Here is an 18291-nt window from a genome sequence, read left to right on the forward strand (position 1 = left end):
AACAGTAAACAATTATTTTATAGTACTTAAAGGTTAATGTTAATTTCTACTTACATTTCAAGTTGTATAAATTAAAATTTGTTAAATGTATTATGAACAAACATGAATTATCAATAAAAAAAATGTTAATCTCTTCTGCTCAACAAGGCTGCATTTGATCAAAAGTACAGTAAAAATAGTAATATTGTGAAATATCATTACAATTTAAAATTGCTGTTTTCAATTTGTATGTATTTTAAAATGTAATTTATTGCTGTGATAAGATGAAATTTCAGCATCATTACTCCAGTCTTCAATGTCACATTATTCTTCAGTTTATTATAAATTTACATTAACCTTGACTGATTAATGCTAAATTAAAAAATAATTTAGTTCATTGCTAGTTTATAATACCTAAGGCATTTAATAATGTAAAACTTAAAACCTTTGAACATTCATAAATAGGTTATTGCATTTTCATCTTTGAATAGCCTACTCAAGTTCAGTTCAGACCCAGTAGATCAGTTCTGGAGCTTTGTAAACCATTTCTTTAATTGTAATTGCTCAGTAAAGTGTGTCCAATGTAAAGTTATATGTACAGATGTTCGTCCAGTAACATTCATAGAACGTTCTTTGGCGTTTTATAATAATGTTCTCAAAATGTTAGCAATGTTACTACTTGTTTCAGAATGTTCAGAGAACATTCAAAAGTAACATTCCCATAAAGTTTGCAAGATGATACAATGGAATGTTCCCTTAACATTCACAGAACCAAGAAAAAACGTTTCTAAATTTTTTTGGGAAAAACTGCTTTGTGGTCTGACTACTGTTTAACATATCTGACCTTAATATATGATGACATAAAGTAGTAAAAAAAAAATTTTTTTTAGAATATATTTTTGTTAGCTGGTAAAACAGCCTAATTTTCAGCTCTTGTTCTCGTGTTGTCGGTTGTTTGTAGTGGCATATTGTGTCCACTAAGAGTGTCTCTCATTTGCCCTGTGGATTAACAATAGACTGTGTGTGTGTGTGTGTGTGTGTGTGTGTGTGAGAGAGAGAGAGAGCACGCGGTTCTTCACACCTGCAGATTTTCTCTAATCTCATTTCAGCACCTCGGACAGTGACACTCACGGACACCAGACCTCCATCCATGTTCATCAAACCTCAGCGGCTCTGAAACTCCGTTTAACCACTTCAGCTGTTTCTCTCACTCTGTAACAGCGTTTGCTTGATGCAACTCGCAAAATAAAGTTGTTTAGACTCACTAATGCTGATTTCATTGTCTCTACTGCATATTCTCCATGAATCGATCGACTGGTATTCCTCGGGGAATGCCATTCCTGGAATCGCGTTTGTTAAACATTTGAAGTTTATGTGTGTGTGTGTGTGTGTGTGAGAGAGAGAGTATTAGTGTGTGTGTGTGTGTGTGTGTGGGTGGAAGGGGGAGGCTGAGTGCGAGTATCTGTGCGCAGGAGAGCAGGAGTGCGCAGAGTCCCGTCGGTCCCGCGGTGGAGTTGTAGAGGATGGAGGTCAGACCTGAGCGCTTTAAAGCAGCAGCGGCGAAAACACTTGGAAGGATAAACCGGTAAGAGCCAAAACTTAATTCAACTTAAAAAAAAAAAAAGTATAATCCCAAAGCTGGTTTATATGTTCATATTATCAGTGCAACGTCTAAATAATGCATATTTAAAGCATTAAGATTGCTTAGTTCTGACAAAGACGGCTTAGTTGCGGTTTATGAGAGCGTTTAATGTAAAAATGAAGTGAAGTAGATGGAAGCCGGTGGATTAGTGCACTACTACATGACCGTCAGCACACATCATAGACATAGTGAAGATGAAGATATGATTTATGTCAGTCTTTCAGTGCTGGTGTTTGTTTCTGTCATCATAAATTGAGATCTTCATGTGTGTAGTTTTTGTGTAGTGTGTGTGTGTGTCTTTAACGCGTGTGTTCGGCACGACCAGATTAACTCGACTGGACTCTATTAATAGCGACTCTTGTCCGGTTTGAGTCGTCACATTTCACCTGTCAGGTGACCACTTCCGTTCTTCATCTTGGCTGTCTAAAGATGCTGACTTTGAAACACATGCTTGATAAATTGTTTAAGAAGAATAATTTAAAACCTCCCTGGCAAAATGGTGGTACATCTTTCTTTAGTGTAAATACTACTCAACATATATTACCTTAATGTATGATGACTTAAATGCCCATTTAAATCAGAGTTTATTTATGTATACTAATATATATTTACAATATGCATAATATATATTTATGCATATTTTAAATCACAGTATTTGACATGTTATTATGTTTATTATAACATAATGCCTCCCTCACAATTTCATTATAATTTGGAAAAGCTAAACAGTGTTCGTATGTAGTGCAAAATAACTTTATCTTATCTGTAAATAATGCATTTGTAATACATTTTAGATCATTTTAGATTAAGAATATAATTCAGTGCAAAAAAAAAATATTAAAGTGAACTGACATGAGATAGATAAAGCAAAAAGTGAAAGAACTGAATGTGAAATGACTTCTAAAACACTTTCTGTACAATCACAGGCCAACAGTAAATTATGTGACTTTTTTTGTAATAAGTACTGGTGAAGTATTAATGGCTAATAATTAACGATATTCAAAATTTATGATATTTGATTCAGTTGAATAATTACAGGAATACTAAAGGCGATTGATACGTCTGCATTATAGCTTCCTGCCAGATGTAAATAAAAAAAATAAAAACAATTTTTTTAATTTAAAATGAACTTGATTAAAGATTGAAGTACTGCTCTTTTTTTATCCCCAATGATAAAAAGCCTTCATATTTAAGTGGATATAAACAGATGAATATGTTAGACATTTAAATCAGTGTTTACACTTGTAAGGACGGAATCAGCTTTTCATTAGCATACGGAGAAAAACACATCTCACAGTCTCTCTCTCTGTCTGTTTCTCTGGGTTTTGAGCAGTCTTTAACACGTAAATCCAGTCCTGAAATAGATCTCCAACTAACCTGCTGCTGGTTAAATCCTCTCTCTCTCTCTCTCTCTCTCGCTCTCGCTCTCGCTCTCGCTCTCTCTCGCTCTCTCTCTCTCCTGGAAAGGCCCATAAGTCCCGGCAGTCAGTCGTCCATGTCATGGCTGCTATTACTAGTCTGGACAGTGTCATTAAACTGTTAGTTCTTCCTGGACAATGTGAGGATGTTGTTACATATAAACAGCCATTTCTCTCTCTTGAGCATCGATTCCTCTGTAATCACATCAAATCAGATCAACAGGTTATTATATTAGCCAAAACACTCTCCTTCAGCGATGATAGAAGCTTGTAACTGTCTGCTCACGAGATGATGCCATGCTTTTCTGGCTTTAATGCCTATTCTTTCTATTGTGGTTTAAACTGTTCTTTGATGATTATTGTGGTGTGGTGTGGTGTAGGGGTAAAACTCTGGTTTTGTGCCATATGAGCCTTAATCAAGGCACTTAACCCTACGTTACTCCAGTGTCCCGTCAGATAAAAGTGTCTCGCCAGACTTTTGACCATCAGCAGAAAGTCTGGCCCACTTTACAGCTTATTCTGGACAGGAACCGCAGGTTTAGATGGGAAATGATGGTGACTGACACATAAAGTGACCAGCAACAGATGCATTCGCTATTGTACTCTCTTCTTTGGTCGGTAAACTTACTTCTGAGAATATAAAATTAAACTACAATAATTTTAAATTAATAATATATGAAATGACACAAGGTGACCAGCACCTGAAAATCAGCAGAAATGTGTGAGAATTCAGGATATCGGTCCATCCAAATCTACCCTGAAACAAAAAATGTAGTGTAGGATTTACTTTGAAACAGTTGCTAGAAAAGTTCACAATTAATTGCAAAGAAACAGCAAGTAACACATTGAACTTTTAAGTAGAATGACTGAAATAGTATTTTCTAGTAAAATGTTCTGCAAATAAATCGGTTTAATAAAAAAAAAAAAAAAAAGAACAGAACAAATCAGAATTCACTGCATAGTACAGTGTACCATAATATTTTAATAGTATACTATTACATTTTTTAAAATCTTTTTTATATTTAATTTATTTAATTTTTATTTTGATATACTATGCATTCAATGAATGAAAAATTTGGCGTATAAACATTTTTACGGAAAGTAACATTGTGTTCAGCATAAAATTGTGAAGTAGAAAGACTGAAATAATATTTTCTTGTACTCCAATAATCTTTGTTTCATTTAAATCTTCGAAAAATCTTTTTTTTTTTTTACAGTGTACTATAATATTTTTATTGTATACTATTAATATTTAGAATTTTCAGTTTTTGTTTTCATTTATTTTTATTTTTTAAATATTACTGTTTAGGTTTCATTTATTTATTTATTTATTTTCAGTTAGTCATTTTAGTTTTACTTCAGCTCAAATTTATTTCAGTTAGTTGCCATTTCAATTTTTTTTCTAATTTAATTTTTTAATCTAATAATTATAATTTATTTTACTTCGGCTTTTTGAATTGACCAAAAACAGTTTTTAATAATTTTAGATTTAGTTAACAATAATAACCCTGTCATTGTACAGCTACACATCTTAATGACTAAGCTTAAAAAACAGGATCGTTGTATTTATTATCTCAGTCAAATCCATCAGGATCTCTCCATCAAGGCCTTTCTTTCACAGCGAGTGAAGTTACCTCTGCAAACATAAAAGAGACTTTCAGAAACTCAATCACTGGAGAATAAAGAACGGATTCAGGAGAACAGAAGGGAAGAATGGATGGATGAAGGGGGGAGGGTGATGGAGGAGGAGAAGAGAGGCAGAAAAAGACTAAAATAGAAAGTTTGATCAATAATTCAGGCTCTGAGGAGCATTATTATTTCATCAGCAGGGCTTAAGTACAGCTGCAGTAGAGCTGTAACGTGTCTGTACAGTCATCAGAGATTCATCTGGACGTTCAGTACTTTAAAGGTCACATTTGACACATCTGATATAAAAATGTTACAATATAGTTCGTTTTGTGGTCTTTAAGTCGAGGTTTTGCTCATATTTAGGGTTAGTGATGCGCTCAAACCTCAAACGCTGACTAATAAAGTCGATTGTGTGCATCGTCCTTGATGTGACACGTTGGTTCATTATGAATGTGAACTGGGAAACGTTTCGCTTCTAGCTCATACTTTTGTTTTATGAGCACTGGTGAACATCCAAAAGAAACATTTTGCCATTAAAATGTGTTTAAATGCTAAAATTGTCTAATTGTACTAACAACATGCAGTTGTTATGTTGAATATTGTGTCTGTTGTAAAGCTACAATAGTCCAAGAGACAAATGCTTGCCCAGACGTTGTTCTTTCAGAGCTCAGGAGACTTACTGAGTGTTTTATTATTATTATTATTGTTATGATGATGATGATAATGTTTAATTTAGATCTCAACTCTGTCTCAGATGTTTCTCTTAAAATCCCTTATAATAAGCAATTATTGACATTCAGTAAAAGTTTAGAGGGATACGTTAATTATTGCTGTGCAAATTAATTTTTAATGTGTGCTCAAAAAATATTTAGGCCTAAATTTAAGATTTATGCATTTCAATTGCATATCAATTTTCCATTTAATTAGATTACAGAGTTTTAACATAAAATAATAAACTTAATGTGATGCATATTTGTCAGTCGTACATAAATGAAGCAGGTCAGATTTAATGGCATAGTTTATTATTAACTATTTGCATTTGTTTGATAGCACTGTGTCTTATTTATGTATCTTTTTATTTTTACATAAAATTAATCATACATTTTATAAAAAAAATTCCTTTGCTTTTATTATTTTTGTATTTTTATGCATCTGTTGTAATTATTTTATGATTATTTTACATCCTTTTTATGTAAAGCACTTTGAATTAGCATTGTGTATGAAATGTGCTTGCTTGCTTTATTTTATTTAAATCAAAATGCATTCATTAAAATATATTAGATTGAAACAAATTGGATTTATTGTTGATAAATATATAAAGCTGGCTATTGTGTATTTAAAACACATGTAGTTTTTTGCTAGTACTATTACAGAAATCTGACCCGTTTCATTTACGCATGACTAACAAACGCATCACATTAAGTTTAGCAGTTTGTTTAGGTTAAAACTGTGTAATCAAAATGCATGGAAATTGTAAATGCAAGTCTTACATTTAGGCCTACTAGCTCAGAATATATCTTGGAAGATCCTGAGATCATACTCTGATTTCATGGTAAATCTGAACACATTTTCAGACATTTTTTTTTTAGAAGTCTTTTTCTCTGGAGAACCTGAGAAGCAAGAACTTACAGCAAACGTTTCCATTTGCTCTCCATTTAATCTCATTGCTGTCTAGGAGAAACAAATGAACAGGCTTCCATTGTGGTTTTTCTCAGTTTTCTTCTCCACAGGTTTTAGTGGCGTTTCATATGTTGATGTGTGTGTTGGTCAGGGTTCTGGAGAAGCGTCAGGAGAATGGAGAGACGATCGAGTTGTCGGCAGAAGGTCGTCCAGAGCTGCAGGAGGAGAAGGAGCTTCCCGTGGTGGACTGCACGTGTTTCGGTCTGCCGCGCCGCTACATCATCGCTATATTATCAGGCCTGGGATTCTGCATCTCCTTCGGCATCCGCTGTAATCTGGGAGTAGCCGTCGTTAGCATGGTGAACAACCACACCGTCTATAGAGAAGGCAAGCCATACATTGTGGTAAGTGAGAGCAAACCTCAGGACTGTAGAGTCCGTCAACTCTATTTTCACTGCAAAATGTCAAATTTAGTGTCGATCTCAAAAACTTTAGTGTCACTGTCAGTCCACAGTTTCATCTCTTTGTTTATAGATTTTTATCTCAATGGCCTAAAACAACATTTCTGTTGCCTTGGTCATGTCAAACTCAATGTTTCAATATCTGCGAAACATGTTATTGGTCTGGCCGATTTTTAATGTCATGCAACAATGATTTTTATCAGAACAAATGTGAAGGAACTTAACTTTTATAAGATGGTCCTAGAAAAACTTTTGATCACAAGTGCAGCTTTTATAGAGATGTGTATATACGCAGTTTTTTTTAGTCATTCATTGTGTTCTTTGTTGAATGTTGAATCTGTATCTGCCATGTAATAGCCTGTGAAGCTGATATGGCAATACATTTTAATACACCCAACAACCAAATTAACATAGATATTCTAAAATGTGACCCTGGACCACAAAACCAGTCATAAGGGTCAGTTTTTTTAAATTGAGATTTATACATCATTTATACATCAAGCTGAATAAATAAGCTTTCCGTTGATGTTTGGTTTGTTAGGATAGGACAATATTTGGCCGAGATACAACTATTTGAAAATCTGGAATCTGAGGGTGCAAAAAAAATCGAAATATTGAGAAAATCGCCTTTAAAGTTGTCCAAATGAAGTTCTTAGCAATACATATTTCTAATCAAAAATTAAGCTTTGATATATTTACGGTAGGAAATTTACAAAATATCTTCATGCAACATGATCTTTACTTAATATCCTAATGATTTTTGGCATAAAAGAAAAATCTATAATTTTGACCCATACAGTGTATTTTTGGCTATTGCTACAAATATCCCTGTGCTACTTAAGACTGGTTTTGTGCTCTAGGGTCACAAATTTCATCGGGATCATCCCGTTTGCTTTTTTTTATCAGATCTTTGTGTTTAGATAATCTTGCGACTGTGCTGGTGATACAATATTAAAAGATTTTTTAGACATGCCAAAACATTTGCAAATAAAACAGAAAGAGAGGTTGTATTTTAGCAACACTTTGGCTTATTGAACCAATAATATGTGACTAATTTAGCCTGGTAAGTTGCCCTGAGACCAAACTTTTAAGTTGATTGATTCTGCTCATAAGCTTTGAATAGTTTGGCATAAAATCATAGCTGATGTCCTTTTATTCTTTAAATCCTGCACACTGGTTTATTTGATATATTTTGTTAATAAAAGCAACATATCCCAATTTAAGTGCATTTGAGGTTGTGCAAAAACTTTAGACTACTGCTGGTAAATGAAAATAAAACGGAGCAATTCAGAGCAAACCAGGTGTACTTGCAGTAATGAAACATAACTTATTTTTCATGAGTAACACAATACTGTAACCGGTTCCTTTTAAAAGTAACATTTCCAACCCAGTTGTTGCATATTGTGCAGTACTGACTTTAGTATTGAGATACTATTATAGTTCTTGTTAATAGTTTGAATTAGCTTTTGTTTTTGTATTCTAAAGTTTTAGCCATTTTGCTGTGTTTTGTAACTTTTAGTAGCTTTTTAAGCATGTCTGTTTTAGTACATCAAGCTAAACAAAATGAAATGCTAACTAGCTGGCAACTAGCTGAAATAAAATAATTAAAAAAATAATTATTTCAGTTAATGTTTATTTCATTTCAAGAAACAAAAATATTTTTATATGGTGTTAGATTTAGTTAACTATAATAACCAACAATAACTTTTCAAACAGTATTACAATACTGTCAGATATTGTCAAATGTCTCAACTAGTTAATTTGTATTTCAATTTTGCTTAATGCAGTACACATTGATTTATTTGGTGCGTTTTGTTAATAAAAGCATCATTTTACAATTTAAGCATGTTTGAGGCAATGCAATTATACTTTCAGTATTTTTTATGCATTATTATTTTTGTTCTGTTTTTTAATTTTTCATCAAAAAAAAGACTTTCTGTCTGTGTTTCAGAAAGCTCAGTTCACCTGGGACCCAGAGACTGTAGGAATGATTCATGGCTCATTTTTTTGGGGATATATTGTCACTCAGATTCCTGGAGGTTTCATCTGTCAGAAATTCGCCGCTAACAAGTCAGTCATGCAGTCACTGAGCACAGGTGTACAGAAGAATAAATCACTCTTCATATACAGCACATGTCTCTCTGCTTCTCAGGGTTTTTGGCTTTGCGGTCGTGGCCACGTCTGTCTTGAATATGATGATTCCCACAGCAGCACGGATACACTTCGGCTGTGTGATTTTTGTCCGGATACTACAGGGACTGGTGGAGGTAAATAAATATATGCTAGTACTATTGCTGTGCTGGAAAACAATTCAATCCTCTCTCCATGAAATCCTCTGATAAGCTAGCTTCTGCCTTCCAGTTCATTTGTCACATGGAGACTGAAGTTTGAGTGCATTGTCTGATACAGTAGTGCTCTGATTATAGTCTGTGACTTCATCTGCTGTCGTTGTCATTGCTGCCCAGGGCGTATCTTACCCAGCATGCCACGGGATCTGGGCGAAATGGGCCCCGCCCCTCGAGAGAAGCCGATTGGCCACAACAGCGTTCTGTGGTGAGGTCATTATTTTTAGCAGTTTAATATCTGTGGAAAACAGTCAGTAACCATCATTTTAATTATTGCTGTTTGGTTTTACTTTCATATGATTATTGAGTGTTCATAATAATAATAATAACAACAACAACAATAATAATAATAATTGTGATTGTTCTTATTTTCCCTAGTCAGTGTTGGTATTAAATGTTAATAATAATAATAATAATAATAATACATTTTATGAACACTGAATAATCTACTATTATTATTGTTGTTGTTGTCATTAGTTATTCAGTGTTAATAATAATTATTATTATTATGAACACTAAATAATCTAATTGTAATAATAATAATTATGATTATTATTAATATTATTATTATTGTTGTTGTCTAATTTGGATTAGTCACTGTTGTTATTCAGTGTTAATAATAATAATAATAATAATAATAAACAATGTTCAATGGTAATAGTAATTACTTTTATTATTATTAAATAATTCTGAACTAATAAATATTATTACTATTAGTATTTGATTATTCAGTGTTTGTAATAATAATAATAATCAAATTATTTTTTATTATTGTTGTTTTTTTTAAATATTGTATTATTGTATTATTTATGAATACATATTTTAAGTGTAGTTTACATGTATTCATGTAGAGTGTGTATGATTTCTTGTGTTTGTCAGGCTCATACGCAGGAGCTGTGATAGCCATGCCGTTAGCTGGAGTTCTGGTTCAGTACTCAGGCTGGTCCTCAGTCTTCTACGTATACGGTGAGGAAAACCAGCACACACTCAGACTAATAACACATGCATGACACTCATCTCATCTGTTTATGATGTTTTATGATGTTCAGATCACTTAGAAACACTCACTAGAATCAAAGCCTGTTTCTTGACTTCTCTCTCTGTCTCTCTGGCTGTAGGAAGTTTCGGGATCTGCTGGTATTTGTTCTGGATTCTGGTGTCGTATGAGAGTCCGGCGGCTCATCCCACCATCACCCCGGTGGAGAGGAAATACATCGAAGATGCCATCGGAGAATCTGCTGGACTGATGAACCCGGTGACGGTATGAACACACGCCTGTGCAGGTTTATATACTGACGCTAGAAAGACGGTGCATAAGGACCAGACGACTCTCTCCACTCTCTTCTCCTCTCATGCAGAAATTCAACACTCCATGGCGCCAGTTCTTCACATCCATGCCTGTTTACGCCATCATCGTGGCCAACTTCTGCAGGAGCTGGACGTTTTACCTGCTGCTCATCAGTCAGCCGGCGTATTTCGAGGAGGTGTTCAAGTTTGAGATCAGCAAGGTGAGAGAGAACATCCGAACGTTTCATTTATAGCACAAATGTTTCTCCTGGACAGCGATCAGACTAAACGCAGAGCAATTACAGACCTTTGCTGAAGTCTCAGATGTTTCTCCTGCAGGGTAAAAGACTCCTCTAGAGTTTCAGAAGAGATCTCAATAATGTCTCACTGTGCTTTGCAATCAAAAGTTCTCAATAATAATAATAATAATAATAATAATAATATTTTGATTAGTTAGTGTTGTTATTGAGTGCTAATAATAATAATAATAATATTTTGAGTAGTCAGTGTTTTAATATTATTGTGAACACTGAATAATCTAATAATAATAAATATTAATATTAGTATTATTTTGATTAGTCAGTGTTGTTAATAATAATAATAATAATAATATTTTGATTAGTTAGTGTTGTTATTGATTGCTAATAATAATAATAATAATATTTTGAGTAGTCAGTGTTGTTATTGAGTACTAATAATAATAATATTTTGAGTAGTCAGTGTTTTAATATTATTGTAATAAAAATAATAATAATACTATTTTGATTAGTTAGTGTTGTTATTGAGTGCTAATAATAATAATAATTTTTGAGTAGTCAGTGTTGTTATTGAGTGCTAATAATAATAATATTTTGATTAGTTAGTGTTGTTATTGAGTGCTAATAATAATAATAATATTTTGAGTAGTCAGTGTTGTTATTGAGTGCTAATAATAATAATATTTTGATTAGTTAGTGTTGTTATTGAGTGCTAATAATAATAATAATTTTTGAGTAGTCAGTGTTGTTATTGAGTGCTAATAATAATAATATTTTGATTAGTTAGTGTTGTTATTGAGTGCTAATAATAATAATAATTTTTGAGTAGTCAGTGTTGTTATTGAGTGCTAATAATAATAATATTTTGATTAGTTAGTGTTGTTATTGATTGCTAATAATAATAATAATAATATTTTGAGTAGTCAGTGTTGTTATTGAGTACTAATAATAATAATATTTTGAGTAGTCAGTGTTTTAATATTATTGTGAACACTGAATAATCTAATAAATAATAAATATTAATATTAGTATTATTTTGATTAGTCAGTGTTTGTTATAATAATAATAATAATAATAATAAAATTATTAGTATTATTATTGTTGCTCCTGTTGTTGTTTTATTTTAATATTATTTTATTTATTTAATATTTAATTGTTTTATTAATATATATTTTAAGTGTAGTTTACATGCATTCATGTAAAGTGTGTGTGAAAGTGTATTAATAATAATAATAATATTTTGATTAGTCAATGTTGGTTATTCAGTGTTAATAATAATAATAATAATAATTTGATTAATTAGTGGTGGTTGTTGAGTGTTCATCATATATAATAATTATGTTTATTGTTAATAATAATAACAATAATCATAATCATAATAATAATTTAATGTTAATACTACTACTACTACTACTACTAATTATTATTATTATTATGGACATTGAATAATAGTATTAATAATAAAAATATGATTATTATTCTTTTTAATATTAGGATTGATTAATATTTGATTAGTCAATGTTGGTTATTCAGTGTTCTTAACAAAAATAAAAATCATCATCACTGTTGTCGGTGGTGGTTTATACATTCTTAGCTCTATACTCACTGGATGATGACTAATGACATCTAAAGAAAATACTTAAATTAAAACACTTCTGTCTGTCTTCAGGTTGGAATCCTCTCTGCTCTTCCTCATCTGGTGATGACCATCATCGTGCCGATCGGAGGACAGCTGGCCGACTACCTGAGGAGTCACAACATCATGACCACCACAAATGTCAGGAAACTCATGAACTGTGGAGGTAAAGCCTGTTTTCAGACATTCAGCTCTGCATTCTGCTACAAATGAGCCGTAAATGTCATGTGACTGACCCACTGGAGCTGTTGATTGGCTAACGGAGGCGTCACATGTTCTGTGTGTGTGTTCAGGTTTCGGGTTGGAGGCCACGTTTCTTCTGGTTGTGGGTTTCTCTCACACTATGGGTGTCGCCATCTCATTTCTGGTGCTTGCTGTTGGATTTAGTGGTTTTGCCATCTCAGGTAAGAAAAAGTCTGGGGTTACAGGAAAGACTACAACCAGTGTTATTTTAGTGTTATTTATTTATAGTTATTTGAATGAGCTTTCGTTTTTATGTATTCATTTTTTGTAATTTTGTTTTGTGCTTTTGTAATTTTTTTATGTTGTTTGTTTTTTAATATTTATATTCAGCTTTGCATCACAAGAATAAATTATATTTTAAAATAGATTCACATAGAAAACAGTTATTTTACATTGTAATAATATTTCACATTTTTACTGTATTTTTGATCAAACAAATGCAGCCTTGGTGAGCAGAAGAGACTTATTTCATAAACTTTTTATTTTTTTTACTGTTGTCTTCCCACCTCTGGTCCAATCCTCCAGGGTTCAATGTCAATCATCTGGACATCGCTCCTCGTTACGCCAGTATTCTGATGGGCATCTCTAATGGTGTCGGGACGCTCTCTGGCATGGTTTGTCCTCTGATCGTCGGTGCCATGACCAAAAACAAGGTATTCCTGTAGAGGAAGAGAGAGTTTGTTGTGCAGGATGTGCTGATCGTGTTTACAGCTGATTCATGCTTTTACTAATAACATCTTCAGAGATCATGTGTCATTTTCACACCTCTCTGCTTTCCTGTCATTATATTACAGCTCCTTTTCTGGTTTTCAAAAGTGCTTTCAGTTCTAGCTTAATTCTTCTGATATTCCAACTTATACATATTTACATTATCTGAAAAGTCACATATGTACACTTTGATGGATATGCATGTTATGTGCTTAAATGCATATACATATATCTATACACATACATAACCATCCATTCTCATCCTGTGTGTTTGTCTCTGTAGACGCGGGAGGAGTGGCAGTATGTGTTTCTCATTGCATCACTTGTTCATTATGGTGGAGTTATCTTCTACGGTGAATATTTGTGTCCATTTCTTTCCATCCATTTCCAAATGTGCTTATGTCATATGTAGAGTAACTGTATGATGATGAACTGGATCTTTTTTTTGCCTCCCAAAAAACAAAAACAAAATCCTAAAACTTAATTTTGCGTAAAGAACTTATTAATAATACGTTAATAATAATAATAGCTAAAATATTAATATAAATGTATATAAAAACTTATATTAAATAACATTATTTATGTATATATTTAGTATTTTATTATTGTTATTTTAATTTTATATTTGAATTAATTATAAATAATTTTTGCATCATGAAATTCTTTGACATTTATGTTTCATTTATGAAAATCATCCTGTCATTACTTTTAGTAGTAAACCTTAACTTATTTAATTCCTCGTTTTCATTTAGTTTAAAACTGTAATAAAAACGATATAGACTTTAAAAAATGTATATAAATCTAAAATAAAAACTAATTCGAAATATGAATAAAAACTCATTAATACTGAAATAACACTAGCTACAAAATTGTGAAAGTAAAAAAAAAATCATGTTTTTGAAAACAATTGTGTGGTCATAAAAAAAGGCATTTTTTATAACTTTTGGTTTTGGGGCTGGACTATAACACATTTCTTGACTGTTTTTGTGAGGTTCACATCTGCTAAATGAATAAATGACACTGTAAATCTCGGCTCATAGTGACGATTTCTTTACGTTCAGGTATCTTCGCGTCAGGAGAGAAGCAGTCGTGGGCGGAGCCAGAGAACATGAGCGAGGACAAATGTGGGATATTAGGAGAAGACGAGCTGGAGAATGAAACGGAAGAGCTGTACCGCTCAACGGGTGGCGGCTACGGAGCAACCATCCAATCAGGTGACCCCAATGGGGCGGGGACTGGAGGGGGCGGAGCTGGTGGAAGCTGGGCCTCAGACTGGGACAAAACAGAGGAATACCTCCAACCTGTGGGAACGAACAGCTTCCTGTACGGAGGAGAGGGCAATGAGCGAATGATTGTGAGGCTCAGAGATCAAGAGTAAAGCTGGATGGGAACAGGAGGGGGAAAACAAGGACTGAATATTCCTCCCATACAGAAACTGACTGGGATGGAGGAAGTGGTTTTGACCCAAACTAGAAAAAATAACATAATTAACATCAGATCTTTCTCAGAAGTGTGTGTCAGAGTGTGTATGTGTCTGTTTTGAGTGCATGTGGACAAATGTTTGAAGGTACAAAACATAATTTTAGTCACTTGGTCCAAACTTTTGACTCCCTGGTCGTGTATTTTAGCAATTAAACTGATCATCAAGAGTGCAGCAGTATTGCTGTTATGAAATATTACTGCCATTCTCCCTAAATTGTGACAAGACTGTAAAAGGTGATTTTTACAAATGAAATCCTACTAAAGTATAATTCCATTTAAAAAACGAAACTAAACCAGATGTAGGGAATTGTTCTCATGTGCCAATACTGTGAGGTGTGTGTAGTATTGGTCCCTTTTCAATGAGAATCTCATAGATAAATACACTTTTAAAGACTAGCAATATCAACTATTTGGATGAGCTTATAGAAGCACTGACATACTTAGTTTCTGATGGCAAATTCTCTTTAAACATTCATTTTTTTAAAATCTTTTATTTATATTTGTATGTATTTAATTCATAACCACATAGTAAAGTCATACCCATTTATTCTACTGAAGGAATATTCAGCGTTCAATAAAAGTTCATCTCTATCAACACCGTTTGTGGCACAGAAAATAATTTTTCCCTTTGTGTAGCTGCAATTTTGCTTTTAATTTGCTGGGGAAATTATTTTCTGTGGCAATCCGCATTATCCCACAATGCTGACAATAGATCTTCGTTTTTATTGAAACTGAAACATTTCTTTGATTTGCAATTTGTTTAATTAAAAATCATGTCCAGCCTTTATTTTTTTGTTCTAAGTCCAACAAAAACAATGCCAAGCGCTGACTGTTTGCGTGAAGGGCTTCCACTCAACCCGAACAACATGATATTGAAAGATCACTAGTAGAAACGCTATTTCTGTTTCACCGTTTTGCTGTTTAATTTCACATATAGATGAAAACAGAACCATAAAATGCTAGTTGAGAAGATGAGATGAGCCTGCAGGTTAGTTGCTGTATGGTTGAACAGAAATAACACAGTTGAACTCAAATTAAACTCGGATGTTATATCAGCACTTTCTCTCTCTCCAGCATGGCACTTGACATTTTCAATATACTCTCATGTACTCATCAGCATCTTAAAGAGGTAGTTCACACAAAAATGAAAGTTTTGTCATCATTTGCTCACCCTCGTGTCGCCCCAAACCTATATAGCTTTATTAATTCTGTGTAAGAATCTGTGGCACTTAAAAGGGTGAATCTCATGACAAAATGTCATTTCTTTCCCGGTTATTAACAAAAAATAATCAGAAATGTCATTTTGCATGAAGAAAGTTAATAGAAGTATTTTATAAAAAAAAAAAAAAAAGATTAATATTTTTAATTATATTTTAATATATTAATTTATAATTTTAATATATTAAAATATTTATTAAACTTTATTATAATATAAATGATAACGTGTGTGTGTGTGTGTGTGTGTATTCCTCAAACATTGTTTGTCATGATTTTTTTAAATTAAAATCAGCATAAATGAATATATTAATGAATAAATGAAAAAAAATATATACAGCACAGAAGAATGTTTCATTTTGTTTGGAACGACATGAAAGCGAGTAAATGACAGAATTTAGATTTTTGGATGAACTGTTTCTTTAATATCAATCAAGAAGATCCCATAGAAATGATTTGATATTTCTGTGGTCATCTCTCTGAATAATTAAGATAAGTTGATTATGATAAGATGATGATGAAATCCCGTGTCTGTAGAAGGACACGTTTGTAACACATCACTGCGTTTGTGTCGTCTTTCTTTTTGTTTCTTGGGGTTTGTTTCCTATGTATTTGTTCTATGTTGTGAAATGTGAATGTAAAAAAAAACTTGTGATAAAGTAACTTAAATTATTAAACTTCATCATTGTGATTATTACTATCATTGCTGCAGGTGTGCAAACACTGAGACTTAAGGTCAATATACTGTTTTCAGTCTACTGTAAGATTTTATCATTATTTATAATATGAATTTATTTCTACCTATATATTTATTTGTTTACACATTATTCATTTATATAAAAAAAATAGATAATTAAAATGAATGCATTTGAATACATATATTTACAGTTGGAGTTCTTAAGCTACATTTGGGATCTACATTTATAATTTCTATTGTATTATTGTGATGATAATGCATCGTAATATAGTTAGAATCTGTTTCTATGATCCATAAATGATGGTCAAACTAAAAGCGCTGACGTCAACGAGCAGATAGTCAAGAAAAAGCAATGAATCCGTATTAGTTACACCAGAAAAAACAGACTATAACCTAATTTATACACTATTTAATGTGAACACTCAGAATTACAAAATATGCTATACAAGGAACAAGAATAAACAGATTAAATGACAAAACCAATAACCAGTGTGTGTAAGCAGGAAAGCAAATCAATCCTGCAGTGACCTCTTGTGATGAACCTCGACACGACATGGGTTTGACGATACACCAGTTTGCCCTTTAGTGGAGAAAGACTGAACTACAGCTGCATTGCAACGAAAGCTTATTATTGCATATTGCATTCAGTTATACAGCTGTGCTCTATCTGATACACTTCCACATTGCTTTTTATAGTGAGGACAAGTTACATACAAACGCAACATACAAAACAGCGTGACATAAAAACACTACTAGAATAAAAATCGGAAAAAAAACCCCATGATAAAACGATGAAATGGTGCGAATAGACTACAGTGCATATGCATTTACAGCTGAATGAGCCTGAGAGTGACACTGAGAACTACAGTACTAATGTTGTTTAATGGTGTCAGTGCTCTTCAGCTTCACAGACAAACTCAGCGTTGATCATTTAATAGCATAATTAGTGCAATATGTAACTGTAACTTTATGCACATATTCACATGAATTTATTCTTATTCTTTGTGTATTTGTGTGGGAATGTCATAATATGTGAAGTGTGTGCTTGGATGCTTGTTTACGTGGAGGCTGAAGGTTGTGTTCACCTTCTTAAAGGAATAGATCACCCAGAAATGAAAATTTGCTGAAAATGTGCTCACCCTCAGGTCATCCAAGATGTAGATGAGTTTGTTTCTTCATCAGATTTGGAGAAATGTAACATTTCATCACTTGCTCACCAAGTGAAATGCCTTAATGATGGATGTGTTTCTTACAAAAACGCAGCTTTTGGCTTCACAAGATTTTAACTGATGGACTGGAGTGGTGTGGATTACTTGTGGATTATTGTGATGTGTTTATCAGCTGTTTGGACTCTCATTCTGACGGCACCCATTCACTGCAGAGCATCCATTGCTGAGCAAGTGATGCAATGCTACATTTCTCCAAATCTGTGAAAGAAATCACGAAGAAACAAACTTGTTTGCAGCTTAGATGACTTGGGGTTCTTTGAGTGAACTATTCCTTTAAAGCATCTTCACATATGGTGATGCTTCTTTTTCACATTAATCATTATTTGATATTATCACTGTAACCTTTATTACAGTAATGATAGCCGGAATTAAACTACTGTTAATGATTGGTGAGTTTATAGAAAGACGCCATTGCCTTTAATGGCTAAAAACAGCTATATGAC

At 32.9% G+C, this 18291-nt stretch overlaps 1 protein-coding gene across 2 annotated transcripts in view; it reads left to right on the forward strand.

The window, feature by feature from the left end:
* Positions 1-1419: 1419 nt before the first annotated feature.
* The window catches only part of LOC107677309 (vesicular glutamate transporter 1-like), a 32107-nt gene continuing 15235 nt past the window's right edge, over positions 1420-18291 (forward strand). Inside the window, exons 1-13 of one of the 2 annotated variants that reach the window (XR_001632820.1) lie at positions 1420-1564; positions 6440-6692; positions 8701-8819; positions 8902-9016; positions 9215-9302; positions 9974-10060; positions 10213-10355; positions 10453-10602; positions 12308-12440; positions 12568-12678; positions 13043-13170; positions 13509-13578; positions 14287-15882. Coding sequence is in view for 1 of the 2 variants with exons in the window: in XM_016472179.1 (XP_016327665.1) it covers positions 1503-1564; positions 6440-6692; positions 8701-8819; positions 8902-9016; positions 9215-9302; positions 9974-10060; positions 10213-10355; positions 10453-10602; positions 12308-12440; positions 12568-12678; positions 13043-13170; positions 13509-13578; positions 14287-14603 (1776 nt within the window). In the remaining variant the exon portion in view is untranslated. Of the gene's footprint in view, positions 1565-6439; positions 6693-8700; positions 8820-8901; positions 9017-9214; positions 9303-9973; positions 10061-10212; positions 10356-10452; positions 10603-12307; positions 12441-12567; positions 12679-13042; positions 13171-13508; positions 13579-14286; positions 15974-18291 lie in introns of those variants that run through there. The other variant, XM_016472179.1, reaches the window with a different exon arrangement.

The sequence above is a fragment of the Sinocyclocheilus anshuiensis genome, unplaced genomic scaffold (genome assembly GCF_001515605.1).
Source record: "Sinocyclocheilus anshuiensis isolate Anshui unplaced genomic scaffold, SAMN03320099.WGS_v1.1 scaffold392, whole genome shotgun sequence".
Classification (NCBI taxonomy): domain Eukaryota; kingdom Metazoa; phylum Chordata; class Actinopteri; order Cypriniformes; family Cyprinidae; genus Sinocyclocheilus; species Sinocyclocheilus anshuiensis.